General features: G+C 37.5%; 1 protein-coding gene across 4 annotated transcripts in view; it reads left to right on the forward strand.

Annotated features, from left to right (window-relative positions):
- The window catches only part of MARCHF1 (membrane associated ring-CH-type finger 1), a 220,953-nt gene extending 199,937 nt beyond the window's left edge, over window positions 1-21,016 (forward strand). For all 4 annotated transcript variants that reach the window (XM_031065313.1, XM_031065220.1, XM_031065267.1 and 1 more), the window contains 2 exons: window positions 14,451-14,598; window positions 16,817-21,016. In XM_031065313.1, the coding sequence (XP_030921173.1) occupies window positions 14,451-14,598; window positions 16,817-17,118 (450 nt within the window). In that variant the 3' untranslated portion in view covers window positions 17,119-21,016. The remainder of the gene's footprint in view (window positions 1-14,450; window positions 14,599-16,816) is intronic.

The following is a 21,016-nucleotide window of genomic DNA, read 5'->3' on the forward strand; positions in this document are numbered from 1 at the left end:
CTAGAAATTGAAACAAAAAAAAGATGGCTAAAAACTCAATTATATTGACTTCAGTTTTAGTAATAGCATATAGATTTTAACTAATGTGACAGGATGAGATAATTGTATAAAAACCCCTGCCAGTTGCATATCTTTGGTTTTTTTTTTTTTTCAGTTTATATGTTTCTATTTTCAAACCAAATTGCTTTAACATCTGAGATCTAACAAGTACTCTTACAACAGTTACATTTCTCAAGAGAATATACAGATATTGGTATTTTTAACAAAAGCCTTTTCCTGGTTTTGTTAGATAATAGAAAATCTTTTATAAAAGGAAAACAAAATTTATAGCAGCCAAGGAGAAAAGGAGCGAAAAATGTGCATAACTTGATATCAGAAGTAGGCACTTTTATCTCTATGTGTGGTCAATGCCACATCTCCTCCCCCTTTTAGAGTGGTAACGTAATTCCTACAAGTCTGCAATTTCTTAATTGAATTATTGCCACCTTATTCAGGTTATCATTGATTCACAGGTATGGTTTAGGTTTCTGCAGAAAAAAGATTCATCTCTTCTTTCAGGCAGGATATTTTTGTTTCTGCTCAAAGCACTACTCAAAAGTAGTTTATCTGTCTGGCAGTCTGTGCTGGCAACGTTCCTCCCTTCAAATGCAATGCTAACAAATATTTGTTTGTGTAGAATGGACCCAGCACCTAACGATAAATCCATTCTTATAAGTCACACCCATTGCAGAAACCAAAGCTCCCAACGATTTCAAAGTTAAAATTAGTTGTCCTTTGGTGTTTATAGCATTCAACTGTGACACCCTTCATGTTACATTTAATTAAACATGTGATCCTTACTAAGTGTGAGCACTATCATCACCATTGTTCACAAATTTGTGAAACACTTAACAGTTTATGAGAAGCTGTTTTGCAAACCAAGTATTTTGACAGCTGTAGCAAAGCCAAGGTAAGGGAGGAAAAAGTGATCATGAGACCTGCCATATGATTAGAGCTGACTTGCAAATTTCCACCCAAACGTCCTTTATAAAAATCACTGAAACTGTTTTGTTTAGGATTTTTTTGGTCAGAACTTATATATTTTGCAGAAGTGGAAAGTTCCAATGAAACACTGTCAAATTTCTTGGCAGCTTTTATGAAGCCTAGAATCTCAGTTTTGGGGCGTTCCTTGGGAGTTCATGTTTTCAAAAGACTGGCACAAAGGATGGTGACCAAAGTACTATGGGACAGGCAGCTCCTAACACCAAAGCTCTCCACAATCCTGTCTCCTTGATGCAGGATCTGAAAAACAGTACTGGCTCTGGGATTTCCAGACCTTGAAAGTTTTGGGTTTTGCTAAAGCTTGGTTCTGTACTAGACCTCAAGAGCCTTCAGTCCCCTAAGTCTGGCCTGTGAGCAGTGAATCAAAATTTCTGAACTTCTGGAATCCTCTTGGCACGATGGCAGGGATATTATGTGTCTGAAAACAACACAGTTCTTGTCAACTTTGTTGGATGCCAACTGGAACAGCAAAATTGACCCAAAAAGTTATTAATTTTGCTAATAAGCTTTGAGGAATTCTGAAAACAGATTACTTTTCCATGCTTCCTAAACAGAAGACCATATATTTTGTTTCAAGAAAGGAGTGCCTATTCAATTCCGTAAGAAACTAATTTATTTAAAAAACAAAGGCAATTATTTCCCATAAAGTGAGTTTCTGTCCAGCTACAGATGATGCAATTCCCGTGGCCATTAGACCTGGATTTGAAGTGACATTCTACAAGTGGAAGGGTCACATCTCTTTGCCAGTTCTGATTTTTTGTTTTCTAATCTCTCTCATCACTTATTATACAACATTCTAAAATTTGGTTCCTGTCTGTGCATTGTTTCATTATGATGAATTTTGTCATATTGTCTTTGTAAAATTCCTACTGCTGATCTCCTGAAGGGAAAAAAATTACAGACTATCAAACTTAATTACAGCAATCTATAGTTTTGCATTTTGCAGAATCACAAAAGCATGATTTAAATATAAAACAAGCTATTTAATTCAATAATGAATTACCATCTTTATTTATACCTCAGCCCTTCATGCACCTTCAATGTTTCATAGCAGAATTTTTGTCAAGGTCTAAGGTTTTGTAGCACAATCATTTTGGAATATCATGCCATATCTGTTAGCAGCCATAAGTGACAATGTAGAACATACAAAGTTAACATAAATTGAGATAATCAGTATTAAATCAATAGGTTTGTGCCAATGTGTGACAGTTGTTTAATTAGAGAATCCCTGAAAGCACCAGACATCAAATAAAACTCAGTTTAATAATTGTAGTGAGTCTTTGCATTGAGGTAATCCTTTTACGCATTGATCAACAGACATTGCAAGTGTTTCATATTTTTGGACAAGTCTAATTACTTCAGCTCAAGATAAATATAGAGATGAAATATTAAACATTGCTTAGTGTTTCTGGTTTATTTCTCGTGGTCTCTGTTACATCTGTCTGTCATTATAAATAATACAGTTACACTTGTAGCTTTGCCTCTCAGCATCTGCAATCCATGATGCAAAATTTAAAAGGTGACTTTATCAGAGAAGGAATTAGAGAGTGGTAAGAAGTTTGTATGAGTTCCTTATTGAGCTCTATCAGGTAATAGCTTAAACCCAAGAAAAACACTTCTTTAAAAAAGATGCAGTCCTAGATATTAACACCTGCATTTCATATCTCTTGAATTTGGTGTTTGAAGACTACTAGAAACAGGAATTGAATGAAAATACAGTGAGAATGAAATGGATTAAAGGGTCAAATTAAAAGGAGCTTTAAACACAAAAATGTCTTTAAATGGAGATTCTCAACAGTGCCTTACTATACTTCAAAATGCTTTTCATATTTAAATTTTGCTATCTATATAAGACGTCTAGTATCTGATGAGATGTCTTACATTGATGCATCATCCCAACAGATTATTGTGTGGTGTCAGAGATGTCTATTTTCTCTCCCAGTTCTAGTTTTGAAATGATTTACAAATAAAGTCTTATTTACGTGAGGCATGAGCAATATTGCTCATTGTTACCATGTGGTTGCTCTTGGTCATTAAGGAAGCGCAAGTCAATATTTTTGTTTACAGAAGCATTATGTAGCACTTGAGGTTAATTTTCTTTCTGATAGAGTATCTGAATTTATGCCTTTTTAAAAATAGAGGACTGAGAATGTTTAGTACAGAGTGATATGTTTCTATTAAATTAAACAGAAGCAAAGAAAATGCTGATCATGAGATAAACTTAGTCTTATTTATTTTGAATGTGTACATTTATCTTCTAAGTGTTTATCCCTCTTGTATTTTGTATTTGCTTATATGCTGATATAAAAAAAACTCATAGCATGCCTAAAACATCCACTGATGGCAAAATGTGTTAAGGGTGTTTTTTACTTTTGATTCAATAGTAGCTTGGGAATTCATATTTGCATTTCTTTTTAAAGAGTGTGGTGATCACTGCCAAAAGTCATGGAACCTGCAGTGGAATTTCTGTGATAGACTGCTCTGAAATCAAAAGTGCTGACCATTAGAAACTACTTTTACCGGAGTAAACTCTCAGATCCAGACATGACCAGAAGAGTTTCACAAGAAAAAGCCCCAAACTTTTGGGCAGTCATTACCACACTGCTTGCTGTTCAATTCTTACTGCCCTGTGCTGTGAGGCATGAACCACCTGCCTTTGTCCGTGGTTTTCTAATAACGCTTGTGATAAGATGTGGTATCAAATATTGCACAGGACTTGCTGTGGGATTAGTTCCCTTTTCACCCAATTGGATGAATATTTTGCAGTCCTCAACACAGAAGGAGCTTCTGCATTTTTCTTTGATTTCTGGTGCAGCTACACAGTGTCGTCAAGGCAACCTGCTCCACTGTTATCTTTCTTCCAGTGAACTGTCTCAAAACATCAGTAGCCTCAAATAATTGCCTGCAATATGTGGGGTCAGACACTTCACCAGTATGCACAAAGGCACAAAGCTATTACTTTCTTGTTGGCTATCATGTCATTATAGCAAATAACTTTGGGCTCAAGGGACAATGTGTATATTAAAGCTTGTAAAGTAAAAATGATTCTATAGCATTTATATCCTATTGTGATGCCTTGGGGATGCAAGGGACTACTTTGTTCAGACAGTTGTATTCCTAATTTTTGAGGATAATAGAGCATTACTGCTAATTTATCTGTATATAGACAGCATGCTGCAGTTCACAGAATAATGCTGTCTTGCATTTTCTGCCACAAGAACAAACCAGAGCTTAGCTTTCTTATGGTGGTAGAATTTGTGCTAGCCTGCCATTTCCATATGTCTTTCTCTTCCATTCAGAACACAGCTTTATTCACACTGTCCCAGTTCCCTCTGGGACTTCTGACAAAAGATTTTTGTGCATCTTGCCTTGAAAGCATCATAACATACCCCTAGACTTGCTAAAAGCCATCTTACTGTGATACTTTGCTGGGACACCCCCATGTGCAGCATCCTTCCTGGAGGTAGAGCAAGATGTTTGTACAGTTATTGCTTTGAACTTGCATTCTTTTAAGAAGCAAATGAAAAATATTATACTAGAAAATTAAATTAAAACAGTGTCCTCTGCTAATTAAATGCCAGTAACCAAATTGGCTACTTTGCTGCTCAGCAGCATTTGCAAATGCAAAGGCAATTTGGGAGATTGTTCAGCTCTGAGTATTAGTAGTGTTATCCACTGTTGCACAGACCCATGAACATGAGCTCTGGGAGGTACAAATCTTCTGTGCTTTCTGAGGCTGGAATAGACAGTTTGATCTGAGTTGTTTTACAGATGCAACTTGCATCAAAAGTTTCAATTCCCATTTTAGTTAGAGAGCCCTACTCAATCCTGCAGTTCATCAGCCTCTCTCTTATTTTTTAAGAATGTGGGGCCTCCTTTTCATTTTTTTATTTCAGGCCTTTCAGTGTTTTATTTTACAGCTTGACCTTATCAATAGTTATAACCAAGGAAGGACTGGGGGGCTGAAGCACTGAAAATAATCAAGAGAATCTCTGGCTCTAGAAATAAAGAAAGTGTAAATGGAATGCTAACACAAAATGTATAGCTAGTAATATGAAATTTAAAGAGCATAATCAACCCAAGCATTGACCTAAACCAGTCATTGTGATTCATGGAGTTCTTTAAAAATGCCATTTTTACTGTTTAATTTTGAAGTTAGGAACTTTACCAGCTCCCATGGGAGAGGGCTGCTGTTCATGATCTGATTAATGCAGGTAATTATCTGTCACATAATTAACATGTACAATTTTACAGTTGTTACCTGCCTCAAATTTATTTTGCCTGGGACCTATTGATGTGAGAATGATCTGTTCACAGGTTGATGCTTGCTTGGTGGAATGCATGCTAAAAATGGGTTTTCTTTTGAAAAATTATGATATGATGTTCTTTTGAACATAGAAATTCCAGCAGTGGATCTAAATTATGACCAAATGGGATAATTTTTACTTTACTCAGGTTTGGTGGTTTTTGTTAATTTTATTCCTGTAGCGTTTTATTAAAATTATTGGGGAAAAAATTAGAATTTCCTGTTTTTTTTCAGAATTAATAGCTTCCCTCAGCTCTTTAATAGAGCACTGGGCTGTAGTTTTATTTTGATTACCATATCTTTCCTCAGCACAACTTTCCTCTATTTTATTTTTATTTAATTGGATAAAAAGAATCTCTCTTGTGGGAAAATTAGAGGACAGAGAAGGCAACTGTAGCTATTCATTGGAAAGTCAGTATTCTTCCTAAAGCCATATTTATTGATAATTAAAAGCACCCGCTCCTTTTTTTAATCTTTCTTATGTGGAAATGCAGACATATGTGTAGATACTGTGTAGGTAGCTGCAAAAAAAAAAAAAGGATCCAGGTATGTTTGAACAACTTTGTATTTAAAAACACCAGGGTTTTGGCAAACAAATACATTTAAACCAAACCCCACACCTTTGTAACAAGTTGAACTGATTCTCAGCAGGCTGGACAATTTGAAATAGAGGAAATTAAGCACTGTGATGAATACTGGAGAAAGGGCAATTGAAGTAAAGACTAGCAAAACTGTAATCATATTCTACAACTTGTTTTAGGTCCCTAAAGCAACAGATCTTCAGAGAAATTTCCTGCCACTGGACATGACTGAAGAACTAAAGGAAGTGGAGAGGGTTACAAAAGCATATACTAGGATGTTGGTCTCCAGCATGTTGCTATATCAGTTTCTCTAATTGCTCTCCTTTTCCAATTTCTACCATGCTATTAGAGCCTTCTGTCCATGTCCATCCCATTACAAGCACTCAGATGTGCAAAGGGAAATCCTACTTGATATTCAAGGACAGAGACTCAGGCACAGACCGCTGGTAGATGGTTTGTTGTGGCTCCTATAGTGGAGAAAGGACTTGTGGCTGCTTTGACCCCAGCAGAATCCGTCTCAAATCCACCACTGAGCCTATGTCATGCTTTTATATTGCCTCTAAAATACATACCACAAAATGCAGCAGTCCTGCCTCCTTTGGTCAGAAAGGGAAATCTCAGCATAACTGGTGTTGCAGCAAAATTATGGTCTGTGCTCTTGTAGTGTGGCAGTTTAACTGATTGATTTTTTTGTGGTTTTCTTTGTATGTGTCTAAGTTGTTTGAGGGCAGGACTGTGATTTAAAGGTATTTGCTGCTTAGAGACTGGGGCAGATGTCATGCCTTCAATTAGATATGCTGCTCTTTTGGAAATACAAAGTAGGCAGAGGCAGGAGTCGACAACTGCAAAGAGAACAAAAGTGACAGAGTAGATCCTTTTGCTAGAATCATCATGGAAATACTGTAGGGAGAGCAGACAACAGTAGCATCTATTTCTGTTCTTGACTGACTGTGATAAAAGTTAATGGAGACATAGATTCTACCTCTTTTATCCCTGTTTCTTTATGGGTTACCAACATGTAGCTTCTTTTTTGGTTTTTTTGAGTAATAAAGTCATGTGCCCAGATACCTGAAGTAAATATTTTCTAGAGTTCTAGATGTGTGCCTGTTGTCTGTAGTACCAGACACTCCCCATAGTTTGACACTAGGGTGGTAGTTCACTCCTGAGTAGTGGTTTAATGTTTTACCTTCGGTTTCTCTGCCAGGATTATTTTTTAGATAAGGTAGCTGAAGTGTACTGTGCTTGGAGATAGTGATCTTTTTCTTAAAGGTCTTACAAAGCAAGAAAAGGAAAAAGTAATTGTGAATGAGGAGTTCATGATAGCACTGAAGGCTCTATTGAACAAAAGATGGGTTAATGTCTTTTCAGCATTTGAGGAAGATGCGTGGAAAGTAAACACTTGGTCACGCACTTCTGCATTCTATATATTGATGTAAAGCAAATTCCAGCAAACGGGAGCTAGAAAGAGGCTCCCAAAATGGAGAGATTATGCTGTAATTACTTCCCACGGGGTTTCTTGCACATCTCTCCACAGCATCTGGTGTTGACCTCTATCCGAGACAGAGCACTGGATGAGAGGGAGAGAGGGACATGAAGTCCTGTATTTCCAAAGCATAGGTGTTGTGTATTGTTTTGTGGGGTTTTTTTGGTTTTTTTTAGTTTGGTTTGGGTTTTTGGTTTTGGTTTTTTTTTGGTTTTTTTTTTGTTAGTCTGTGTTGGGATGTTTAGGATGCAGGTACTGAAGTTCTTTTAGCTGGTAAATGACAAGTATTCTCAATACCACTTTCATATTGCAAAAACAGCTACTTCATTTTAGAAATTATATTCTTGAATTACTTAATTTCTACACTTCTCTTTTACATTTTTAAGGGTTCGCTAATTGATGTCATACACAGCAGAACATTGCATAAGCTTGTGAAGAGTGCATACTGATTATATCACTTAAGTCTGTTCTAATTGTCACAAAAAAATAAGGTGGCATCTTGGTTATGATAAAACTGAATTATTAATTCTTTGCAGATGATAGTCTTAGGGTGTTCATCAAAGTGAGGTTTTTCATTAGGTATTTCTTTTATTACTCTAGGTATGCATATCATACAAAAGTGAAGTATGTTTGTTTTTAGAAATGTACCCATTTCTGATTCAGTTTAAAAATTTTAATAGGTGTTTTAAATACACTACATTCTTTTGAATTCCAGACAGGTTTGTTTAGTATCTCTTAGGGACAGAAATAGATTTTGAGCAAAGTTCAGACAGATTTGCCAGACAATGATCTCTACTAGAACATCTGATGAGATAACTAGATGGAGGTAAGGTTGTGCATAGGTTGGGCCATATGATCCCCCAGGTGACATGGGATTTTAAAAATTCTTTTCATTTCCCTGTTCAACAATTAACATAGCAGGGGTCTAATTGTGGTCTTCTATCCTTTATCCTTACAAGAGTTTCTTCTCTGGGATACATCTTTTGAGAAAAGGCAATGACAAATATGTTTTCTGTATTTTCTGTGAACCTGCTCAGTTCTTCCTACTCTCTGGATGTGTTTGGGGAAAAGAACACAGTGTAGGTGTTTTCATGGCCCAAATCCTTCTCTTGTCAGCTGTCAGACCTGGTTCATTCTCTTGGACTGTCTGAGGGGCACTTCTCACGTTGGAGCAGGATGTGGGGACACATGCCTTGTCCTTTAAGACACCGTCCCCACGGTACAGGCTGTAACCACACTTTGTTTAGATGGCACAGAGAAGCCCAGAATGCTTTTTTTCAAAAAACAAGGTTTGAAGTCTCATCTCTTACAAACACTTCCAATTTCTGTGAGGCTATTTTGTTCTCCCAACATGAGTGGAGCCCTGTTGTCCTTTATTACTATTATTTCTTCCTCTTCCACCCACTGCACAAATTCCATCCTGAAAACTACCATGACAGCTGCTTTCCTCCAGCTGGTAGGTTGATAGCAGTGAACAGCTCACTGTGGAGCCTGAGCCAATTAGTACTGCAGCAAGTGACCAGAAAACCCTCCCTAACATAAATAACTCTGAGCTACATGTTCACACTGTTGACATATCTTCACTGCTCAGCTCACTTCAGCATACACCACACCAGTTCTTTTTCAAAAGTGCTGGCTAAATCCTTTGGGTTGAGTTTCAGATAAGAAAGACCTTTTTCTGTGTGTTTTTTAGTCTGTGTGCAGAGTGCAGTTTCTACAACAACCTCTAGTAAGTAATTTTAGCTTTTATTTTGCAGGTATAATTACTTTAAGATAAAGGTTGGCTGAAAGTATTTCTTCAGCCTGTAGAAAGAATTCAGAAAATATTGCATCATGACTTTAGCTCTAGGTGAGAGCAGAAATCCTTCCAGCTGTGGTGGTTGTTTACATTATACATAGGCATTTTTTTCTACTAAATGATGGATAGGGAGAAAAATGTCACAAAAAATGTTTAATATTAGCAATATTCCCCCCATACCAGCTTCCCCTGTCAGACCTCCTTACATGCAATTTTAAAAACAGGGTTCCTGAAAATACCTGGGGGTTAAAAAGTCCAGGCATTCATCATATGTTGCAAAGCAGCCCATTAACTTCACCTTCAATATTTGGCATCCTCAGTGCTGAGCCCCTGCAGCAGAGAGACCTTCAGCTGTAGAGGTGTGAATCTGCAGACCTGCAGGAGAGCTGCGGTTGCCTCAGGACATCGGTGGAGACAAAAATCTGTAGCCAGTGTGACAGAATATTACCCTGGACAGGAGGCAACACGTGGGCACAGAGTGGTGGGTGGGAGCAGGCAGGCGGCAAATCTACAATGCAGAGGTGGGGAAAGGAACCACAGGCAGCAGAGTTTGCTAAGTGCCATTGAGAGGTGTGGAGACAGCTTTTGTGCGAGCAGTGTGGAGCTTTCGGTTCTGCATTGGCCACCATGAAACCACTTTGCAGAAAGCATAATGTATGGGAGGGAATTAACATTGCAGATTTGCTTCTCAAGCAGAGAGGCTCTGTTGGTATGTAGGACATGAAGCAGCATCCCCACACTCACAAGGAGTGTTTTCAGAAGATACTAAAGAAAATATCTATAATTCCTTGTTGCATATTGATTAATCAAGCTTTTATTAGAAGTGGCATGCAGGGAGGCAGAATTTTTGTCCTTTAAAATAAATATGAGAGATTTTCTCAAACTACTTTACAGGAAAGGGAAGTGGTTGGCTACACATGATGTAAAGTTCCCTGTATGTTTTAGGGTTTGGTGGTTTGGTTTTTTTTTTTTTTTAATTTCCCCAGAAGACTCATGACTACATTTTGTAATTACAAGAGTGGGATTTGAAATCAGTAACCACTCTCTTGAAGTTTCTGAGTGAAATTTTCTTTAGGAAACAAAAGCAAAATGTGAGGTAGAAACCTAGAACGGGGTACAGTTTTACAACTTCCACTTTAAAGATTATTCCAAACTTCTCAGGCAGTAAAGCATAAGAATTCCAACCTGAGATGCACGTTGTGTCTTAGAAGCAGCTGTAAGTAGTAGCTGGGTTGGGACGAGTGTTTCTGATCACATTCACAATCCAGCTTCTTTCCGTTCCTGGTGGGAACCTGTAAGTCAGGCAGTCTCCTACCACCCTCCAGTGGTTTTCAGAGCACAGTGCAAGCGACACGCTCGGAAAGCTTATTCAGAAGATAAAAAGGGGGCTGGGGATATTCCAAGTTTTCTGCTGGGGACGCATTTGGATTTTTGTTACACTTTGGATTTATTTGGTGACTGACTTGTTTAAAAGAGCTTTTGGTTCCGGCTAGATGTTACAAAGTGTTCTAGCACACCTGTTCTGTGAAGCATTGTGATATTCATGCAGTTGCTTGCATTTGCAGGACATTAAACCATCTGCATTTGTGATGATTTCCAGTCTGTGTTTGTATTGCTGCCAGGATTACAGAATCTGTGGGTGTGACAATTGGCTGTACAACAGTGAAGGGTTGTTTTGTGTGGGGCTGGGCAAAAGCTAGTTTTTTCTATTAATTTAGTGACTCAATAATTTGCAAGTCATTATAAATGTCTCCTCTGGCTGTTACCATTTATTTCTGTCATTACAGCATCTAAAGCACCTTAGGAGCATTAAGATCTAAATTTCCAAAGAAAAGTGCATCTGTGTACTTAATTTTGTGCTGTTTTCCTGTTCTTGGTAGCATCTGATATTCTATCCATGGCATGTCACAGTGTCATCAACCTGATTGCTGTATTTTCTTGGAGATTACTGATGAAGATAATAAAACATGACCCAATTTATTTTTATCTTTCTATTATGAATGTGGAAAGCCATGAAAACTGCAGGAGCTTCAAAACACAGCAGGGATGAATTTATCAGAGGTTAAGGAGGCATTAATGATCTGTGTGACATGAAAGGTAGCACCTGCCAAAATTCCCCACACGACTTTAGGCTGTATCAAGTCCTGGACTATAAAGCACAAGTAAAAGGGGCTGATGCTTTCATTGCTCATTACATTGTTGTCTCATCCTTTGTTACAGATTTTCAAGCAATTTTTATATCACATAACTGTGCTTTTGTCCAAGCAAGTCTGTGCTAAAACTAACAGTTATTTTTTTAATACAAGCCTATTGCAAAAATCCTAAAATAAGGAATTGCACTTTTATGCTCCAGGACGACATAAACTGCTGGCTCATCTACTAACATCGCTCATCTAGTAGAGCATGATTCATCTAGTCACAAAGTACTCTCTGTTCAGCCAACCTAAAATACATGAGTAGGATGGGGAAGTTACATCAGCTGCCACTGGGATCACCAGAAGTACAGCTCAAAGTTTAATTGCTTTTTTTCTTCTGAGTTCAGCTCATCATCACCATAGTTGAGAGAATTATGACTGCAGCAAGGGCAGGGCAAAACAAAAGAGCAGTTTTGGAGCACAGTAAAAGCTGTAAAATGTTCCCAGGTAGCTGTCTGTGACAGACAGAGTCTCTCCTTGGATCTTATTCCTTTCCTGTATCCCAAACTGGGAGTAAGAGATATTCTGCAATTTCCCAGTCCCATAATCACCTGTGCCCTGATGACCTCTCCCAGCGTCCCACCTCTCCCAGGTGGCAGCCACCTTCTGTCTGGTGTGGTAACATGTGTGTGGATAGAATAGACAGACAGACAGGGCAGGCAAGGCAGGCAGTCTTGTGGGAGAAGAAAAATGGGCAGCTGGAGGAAGCAGAGTCCAGTAGGCCTTGGCTTGCCTTCTGGCTGGACTTGATGAGATGTTATCAAAAGGCCTGCTTCAGCCAATTTCTGCTGGCTTCCTCTCCTGAGATACCTTTCTTGTAAATCTCAGCAGAATTCTGTGAGCTGCAACCTTTATTTATCTATCCTGCCTGTTGGTTGGCTGATTTTGTCTGGGTTTTTTCCACCTACAAAATGTTTACATTTAGACTAATGGGACCAGCATTTGTCTTTGACTGGGCATTCAGATGAATACAAAGCATTTTGAGTATATTAGAGAGTAAAATGGCTATGAAGAGACTACATGTATACATGACAATGAAAATTTTGCAGAGAGTCTTCTCTCCAACAGACCAAATGGTGTAGCATCAAAGCTGAGATAACAGACAAAATCTGTTTAAGAACAAATCATTCTTCGTTATGTCCTTTGTTATCTCTCACAAAGCACCCACAGGTAAGTGAAGCGTTAAGGTAAAACCCTTTCTTCCATCTGGACAAAGACAAGATTTCTTTCTTTGGAAAGAAAGTCTGTTACAAGACTTGAATTGAATTTTCACTGCAAAAAAATGAAAATCTCCAGGTCAAAGGCTGTGTAACCTGGTGGCTCTAAGGAAGTAAGACTGTGATAATGCCACATACTGTCTGGTCTGACCACTGAATATTAGCTACATGAACTATAATGAATATAAAGTTTTGGGGGTTGTTACTTAAAAGAAAACCAAAACAAACCTTTTTTTAAATCTCCCATTTTTCCAAACTACCATACAAAACCCAGCAAGCTTAGTTTTCACTCAAAAGTAGATATATCAGAAACTGAAATGAGGTCTCAGCTAATAAATAAGCTGATGGCTCTGACTCTTTGTATATTACTCAGGAAATATTTACATTTTTCTAAATAATTATTTATGCTTTGTGTTCATGAAGTGTGGGAGAAGTGATTCTTGAGAGACCCCAGCAGGACTGCTGCATCCAGCTCTGGGGTGGATTCGTAGAGGGTGCCCACTGAGGTCATGTTGGAGAGAGTCCAGAAGAGGCCACAAAAAATGATCAGAGAGCTGGAGCACCTCTCCTATGAAGAATAGCTAACAGGTTTTACTGCAGTTGTGCTCCTTCAAAATGTAATGTGACTGCAGAGAGTGTTCAGAGTAGAATGGCTGTGTTGGTTCAGGTTAAAGGCTAAGCATCTAGCTTGGATGGCATCTCCAGCCCTAGCCTTAAGGAATTTAGAAAAATTTGTAATTGCCTGGAAACAAAATTTTAAAAAATCCCAAATAGTGAAAACAGCTAATAAAACCACAACAATCCAAAAACCTAAACGAGGAAAACCAAGACAAACTCACAGCTTGGCAGTAAATGTGCAGCATGGCAGTGCTCTGCTGAGACTGTGGTTGCTGTCCTAGCCATAGCAGGTGGCAGCAGTGCTGTGGCACCGAGCTGAGTGCAGCTCAGTCCGATGTTCACAGAGCCACAGGGAGGTGGCACTCGCATCTCATGCTTTGCTCTGCTTCCCTTCCCCAGCTGCCTGTACTGGCTCCAAGATTATCCATCAGAATTGAGGCATTTTGCTTTTAAGTGCTCTATTCTTTCATCTGTTTTCAAAGGCAAATGTTTTAGGAGAGAAGGTTTTGTTTTGAAGAAGTGCTGTGAAAAAAACCCATGTCACAAGTGAGATTAAAAAAATCGCCTCAAGAGCTGCATTGTTCTGTTGCAGAGAATAGCCTATTTCTTCTTAAAATAGCCTTAACTTAAGCCAGGATTTAGCACCATAATTCAGAAACACGTGCCTGGAAGATCCTCCTTGCATTACTGAGGTTATTTGGCTGCTATTGTATATGGTCATTTCCATGTAATCATCTTTTCAAGTTTATTGAATTTAATCCTCAATGCAGTTGCATTTCCTGTGCTTTTATTTTATGGGAAGACTGTTACATAGGCGCATTCCTATAATTTTAATACATATTACAAACAAATGTTTGGGCTTTTTCTTCTCTCACCAACAGAAATGCAAATTTAAAGTAAATATTAATCTTTTTATCTGTCTATTAACATGTTATGGCTGTACTGTAATGAAATGACTTAAGATATCATTCACAAGCAGACAGAAACAGAACAGTATTCTTCATTCCTCTAAATCTATGAAAATGAGATCATTGTGAATTTAACAGGGACAATGCACACACTCCTGTAATGCATATTACCAAAAAAAAAGAGGATTTGTTAATTTTATTACTGCTTGTGTTTTTGGTAGAAAGAGCCACAATGGCCTAATCAGTTTGATGTAAAATTTTACAAGTCAGATTTTTTTAATTACTTTTTTTTTTTTATTTCAGTGGGAGAAATTACAGATGACAACAAGTGAGAGGAGAAAAATTGTGTGTTCAGTCACATTTCATATAATTGCAATTACCTGTGTTGTTTGGTCATTGTATGTTTTAATTGACAGAACTGCTGAAGAAATTAAACAAGGCAATGATAATGGTAAGTATCTTTTATCTTCTTCAGTGCTGCTGATAATGCAGTGCCTGCCTTTGAAAGACAGCTCTGTAACCAGTCACATTCTGTTCTTAAATAACAGCTCACATGCCTACACCAGAGGCTTTAATGCAGAAGTTCTGAATGCATCAGTATGAAAATCTTACCTTATGCCCCAGCAGAGGGAACTCTACTTTGTGTAATTGTGACAACAGCTTAACTGGCCTGCCAATTCTTCTGGGTAATTCTAAAGCTCAGGCAAAAAGATGAGTCAAGTTCAAACAGCTCAGTGCAAGTTCAGGTCCTTAAATAGCAAATTATTTATATTAATCCCTTGAACCTTGATAGGAAGCAAAGTACGATAGAGCCTCTTCATTAACAACCTTCCCTAATACGAACTTCCAAGAGGCTGTTTTCCAGTTGTGTTAGTCCTTCATGTGGGATTTGAGCAGCATGGAAAACCATTCTTGTGTCCTTTAAAATAGAATTTCGCTTTGAATGTCCACGTTCCAGCCGTATTTATTGGTTATGCACTGGAACAGAGAAGTCATGGAGTCTCCATCTGCAGAGATACTGAAAATCCAACTGGACATGTGTAACAAAGTGTGCATGCTTCATGTCAGTAGGAATGCATATGCAATACTTAGCATATATGGAAAATATATCCTAAATTTAACTACTGGTTTCTATTTCAAATCTAAGTTGCTCTTAAATTCAGTCTTAAATGTGATCATAATGATAAAAAGCTTTTGAGTTTTGACCTGAATTGAATTTAAGCACCCTAGCAGAACAAAGGTCTCTAGGTTTGTGTTATATTCCACAGTTAACATGGAAAACAAAACAGGTGGAGCTTTGTGCCTTGCTAGTTAGATAAATATTTGATGATAGTCCTGATGCTTGCCTTTCTTGCCTTAGAGAGGAAAATAAGCAACAAGCCTCAGTAAGTCACAGATGAATACACACTACAAAGTCTTGTTTTGCATTCTTTTGAAATGGGTAACCTTGCTTTTTATCTCAAAAAACCTGCCCCAGAGGACAGGACTAGGGATGGCTTTGAATTTCTATTTATGAGTACAACTACATCACCCTACTCATTACAAGAGGGAAGCTATTTCTGTAGATTAGCTGAATTTACATAACAAAACAGTTAACAGGGATTTTTGTTGTTACACATGATGCATAAGAATCATGTTAATTATTCCTGGTAGGCTCAAAAAGTATTTATGATTTGTATAGCATTCAGTATTTGCCAAATGTAATGGCTGATTCTTTACACTAAAAAATGGACAAAGATCTGCCCTGGAGCTACTTAAAACATGCAGAAGTGTGAAAAGGATGTTTTTGGTCCAAAATTTGCTTGTTGCAGGGGAGAGTACTTTTACAAAAGTGAACATATATTTGTGGGAAATAAGAAGGACATATGTAGCTCGCTTTCTTCCCCATTTTCTCTCTTTAAGTGGGAATTGCCAAGACAAAGACAAGTAAGCACTGGGGAAAAAACACTTTATAAACATATTTTGAGAAGGAGAAAAATTGAAATGCTGAATAATACTAGTATTGTTTGTTAATATTCTAGTTTAAAAATCCCATTTCAAATGGATGTCTCAAATTATTTAAGAGGTTGGGTTTTTTTTTCTCTTTAGGGAAGTATATGATGCAAACCGTTTAATTGCTAAACCTGACACTGGTTTATAGAAAAGCGAATTTAAAAAATATTTAAAATATTCTAGAATTTATATGGCACCAGTGGTAGGGAATCAAGTTTCACATAAATTTATTCTGTTTGAATAAACAGGTCTAGGTTCAGCTGACCTTTCTACTTATAAAGCTCAAGTCTGAAAACATGGCAGTCCTGGAAAAAAATTATATACAAAACTCTCTGTCCCATAGCAGTTAATAAAAAAATATGTTCCCTGTATTACTGCAGAAGCAGCAGCAGCCTATCTTTAATATTAAAAGGTGGAAGGAATCCTGAAAGACTTTGAGAGTGGCATTGATTTTTTGATTGATTATTTGACTAAATGGTGGTCAAATCAGTTAAAAGTAGAAAGCAGTTTCCTATTCCTTGGGCAGTTTCTGGGCCAGCCTATGGAACAGGAAACCCCATCTATTCCCCAATAGTGTGCACATACCTGGGCATTCTTAGCCAGTGGTTTCTTTTCAGTATACATTACTGAAACAGTGCTTGATATTCAACGTATAACATAAACTTTCTATTTCAAAGGTGTCCTCGAATGGCCGTTTTGGACAAAACTCGTTGTGGTGGCCATTGGATTCACAGGAGGCCTGGTCTTCATGTATGTGCAGTGTAAGGTTTACGTCCAGCTGTGGCGCAGGTTGAAAGCCTACAACAGAGTGATCTTTGTTCAGAACTGCCCAGACACCATCAAAAAACTGGAGGAGAAAAGCTCTCCGTGCACTCAGCCCTCGGAGCTGAAGGACGCGGTGGTGGTGCCAGTAGCACAGACAGGTACAAACTCTCAGCCGGCAGCGGAAGAGGCGACGTCGGAGGTCATGCCAGTTTGACACGGACAGCACTGCTTCTTCCTCGCAGAGTAAGCTGTAGTGTCTGCTACACTACAAATGCTACAAGAAAGTAGAAATGACTGTGCATTTTTTCAGTTAAAGAAGACCCCAACCAAACGACAAAAAAATTACCCCATACAAAAACCAAAACCGTACAAGGAAAATGGATCCAGCGAAGCAACTTGTTACTGTAAGGAATGTGGCCGTTCGTGATGTAATTTCGCAACTAGTCAGCAAGTGTAGTGAAAGTGGAAGTGTACAAAGTGCAATAGAGAACAGGTTTAATAGACAATGCCAAACCTATGTAACAATGTACTTTTGGTCTTTTTTCCTAACTGGGCTGGCTGGGAAAGTAGAAAACAGAAGTGATACAATGATTTTGTTTACAGAAGACACAAACCCTTTCATCTGTTTATTACTAGAAGTTGTATTTGCTATTTACCTTTTCAAAGATACACTTCAAAGGGTACCAATCCAAGTAATATGATTAACAGAATCAAAGTACAGAGAGTTGTATTGCAGCACTCCCTCTCTAAGCCTCATACGGTAACACCTTCATGTGACTGTAGTTGAGCCTCAGTGTTTGGGCAGCTGTGTCAACTATGGATATTTGAACCAGTTGTTTTTAACTGTGGCTGGATTTTGAAAAGTAAGCAGTTCCAATCAGTATAAACTCACATCTCCATAAGCTGCAGATAGTTTTTTTTTTAAATATCAGGGAAGTAAGGAAGGAGACAATATGTAGATGTGCATTTAGAATAGCAGCTCCACTGTTTATTCTACTTTATAGGAGTGAATTAGGCATAAATTGGATACACAAGGTATTGAGGCAGAATTGTAAATGAAAAAAAAAGCAGTTTACTGCAGTATTACACAGAAGTAAATTTTCTGTTATCAAAGGTCTGAAAAGGGTGACATTCTGAAGATGGAAGCTACTTTTGGTTTTATTTTTTAAGATTCATGATACAGAAAGGTAGATGTAATAGAACATACCTACCTACATATCTTAAGAAAACATTAGTTTTTATCTCCTTGTTCTAAAAAGCTAGTTTTTATCTTCCTGACTGAAAAAAACAGATCAATGGTTTCCTTCTGTACAGGTAAACTTAAGGTGTTAGAAATTCAACAGTTCAGTTGTTAATTTTGTGTTTTGAGCACTGGCATATAAAAATGAAGTGTGAATAGCATTAAAAGGTGCAATAGATAAATGAATGTAGATATAATCCTATGTCCAACAGGGTGAATTATGTATAAGGAACCAATTTTGTGATTCACTTTGCAAAACTGTGGTGTTTACTATAAGGACACAAGAGCAAGTATTGACTTGGAGTAGTTATGTACTGGTGTGCACAAGTCTGGGGCCTGAACATAATGTGCATTTTAAAAAGAAGTTGAAAGTTCTTTTTTAAATCTTGTATTTAGTAAAGGAGGAAAAGCAAAAAAGGAAATAAAGAACCAGAGTAATGAGGACAGGAGAGTAGAGATTCACTTAAAGGAGGGGGTATCTGCCACAATTACAAGTGAACTGGAGTTCTACCGAAGCCTTGAAGTTTCTACTGGAAAATTTTCTCTTTGTATATTCAAATATTTACAGTGAAATAACAGACTCAGCCCATTCTTGCAAATACCCAGGCTTTTGGGCCTAAGATGTATTGGAATTTAAATACTAGGTATTCCTTTGTGAATGTTTACTGGCTTAAGGCTCAGGGAATACTAGCAGTGTTAGCAAGAAATGTGTCTTCAATCAGATCATTATATTCTTTTGTACTGGAATTGCTCTTGTAATTTGGCTGTGACTAAGTGATGGTTATCTGGCTTAGACAGGACACAAAATCTTGGTGCTTTAATGGGTCCTTAATATATGTCAATATTTGCTGTCAGTTACTCCAGGTGAGTTGGATTAATGTTGAAGTTTTTTCATGTAATGGCACACACTTTTTATATAAAATAATTTCCCAACTATACAACTGCAACTTCTAATTGTAGCAGCTTCTTATTTGAAATGACATACAAGAGAACCAAATCATTTCTCCATTTAAAATTGTGGAGGAGATTTCAGAAGGTCTTCAGAGCATGACGACAGGACTAAGGAATGTCTAGTAACTGCACATGCTTAAGATAGTCTGCAATGGCATGGTTTTCAAAAAGCTACTTGTTAAAAGGTAACTCTCATGATAGCTGACATCAGATGCATAAAATTACTAACTGCATCTGAATGTTTGGAAGGATGTTTACAATAAACCTCAGTAAAATTTACTGACAAGGAACATTATTATGAAAGATAATTAAGAGCTTTCTGAAATAATAGTTCTTACTTCTTACTTTCACTTATTACTTAAGTGAAAGTAACCCTGCTTCTTTAGCCAGCTTGTTCTTTGACTGCAGTAGCATCATGACCCATTGAAAGTACTTTATCCTCTATTTTGTCAGCTTACTGGAGAGTATTTGCATTGGATTTTTTTCCTTGAAGAAGTATAAAATTCACCTAGAAGAAGAAAATACCTGAAGATTCTGAAAGCAGAACTGTAGCATCCAACAAGATTTTACATTTTTTAAAAACACACTGAAGAGTCAGCAACAGAAAAGACAATGTGAAAACTTTTATACCAATGCCTTCAACTTCAAACACTGTTCTGGCACTCAACCATATATGCAACTGAGTTTACAGTTAATTAAATAATAGAAAGCAGAAAGACTTCAGTTGAAACTCCTCCTCTCCCTTGGAAATACTGAATGTGGACAGCAGGAAAAGGAGTAAAATGGGACACTGTCTGCTGAGGTGGACAATGAGAAGTCACCAGCAAGAGAGATTTCAGCTGGCTTGAAGCAGCCTTTAACCTTTTAAAGCATTACAGTGTTAACCTGTGCATCCCTTTCTCTTCTTAGATGCACTGGATTTTCTAGAGCTTTCAGGAATTTCGTGCAGTATTGGAATTAGTTTCTGAAGCAGGGTGCAACCTCTTCAAGAGGGCAAGGAGCTATTCACACCACCATGCCTTGAATTCCGGTCTTCAGTAATAAGGAAAGTATAAGGATAGAGAAACTAGACAGATCCTTATGAACCAATACTTTTTCATTCCCAAACAAAGTACAATTTTCTGTATTAATTTATTTACCACAGTATTCTATCCTGGAAAAAAAAACCCACCAAAACCACACAACTAGGCAGAACAGTATACTGAAGGTTTTAAGATTAAGTCTAAAGACTTTTTAATGAAGATACCATCTCAAATAAAGAACCATATCAAACTCCTATGTAGCCACAGTGCAGCTCTGGCAAATATGCTGACAGTGGAATTTGGCCTGGCTAAACCCACAAGGGCAGAACCTGGCTCTGTGCTGCCATTAGCAAGAACAGCTTGTTCAACCTAAGTTTTAATAAAGGTAGGTAGAAGTAATTTGGTGTCAGGTCAGATCTGGAAGTTTGATCAAGATATTCCTGTATTCACTCCTGTGAACATGCACATTTCTTTTCCTGTGTTTAAGTTACAAGCATTATAATGTTTATTTCAAATTGGCATAAACATACCACTTTTGACTATCAGTAGCATTACAAAGATTCTTGACTAGTCCAACTGTGCCATTCACACACTGCTCTATCTGAAGGTAGTGTTTATTTTTGTTGTGTAGAAAAAATAATTCCCCATCTCCAGAACAAACAGTTTATAATTTCCAATAATGCAATGAAACTTACTCTGATGAAAGTATTTTACTGTGTATAATATTCGGAACTACAAGTTTGTGTTATTTGTTTAACTCCCTCTCTTTTGCAAAAGAAAAAGTGTATGTTTTTGTGGGTGAATGTGTACTGGAAGACAGAAGGTAAGGGAAACAAAAGTAATGTATCTGCTTAATGTTGTGAAAAAATGTATTTGTATTAAACAAATTACTCAAAGTA

Source organism: Geospiza fortis, unplaced genomic scaffold, assembly GCF_000277835.1.
Source record: "Geospiza fortis unplaced genomic scaffold, GeoFor_1.0 scaffold40, whole genome shotgun sequence".
NCBI classification, from domain to species: domain Eukaryota; kingdom Metazoa; phylum Chordata; class Aves; order Passeriformes; family Thraupidae; genus Geospiza; species Geospiza fortis.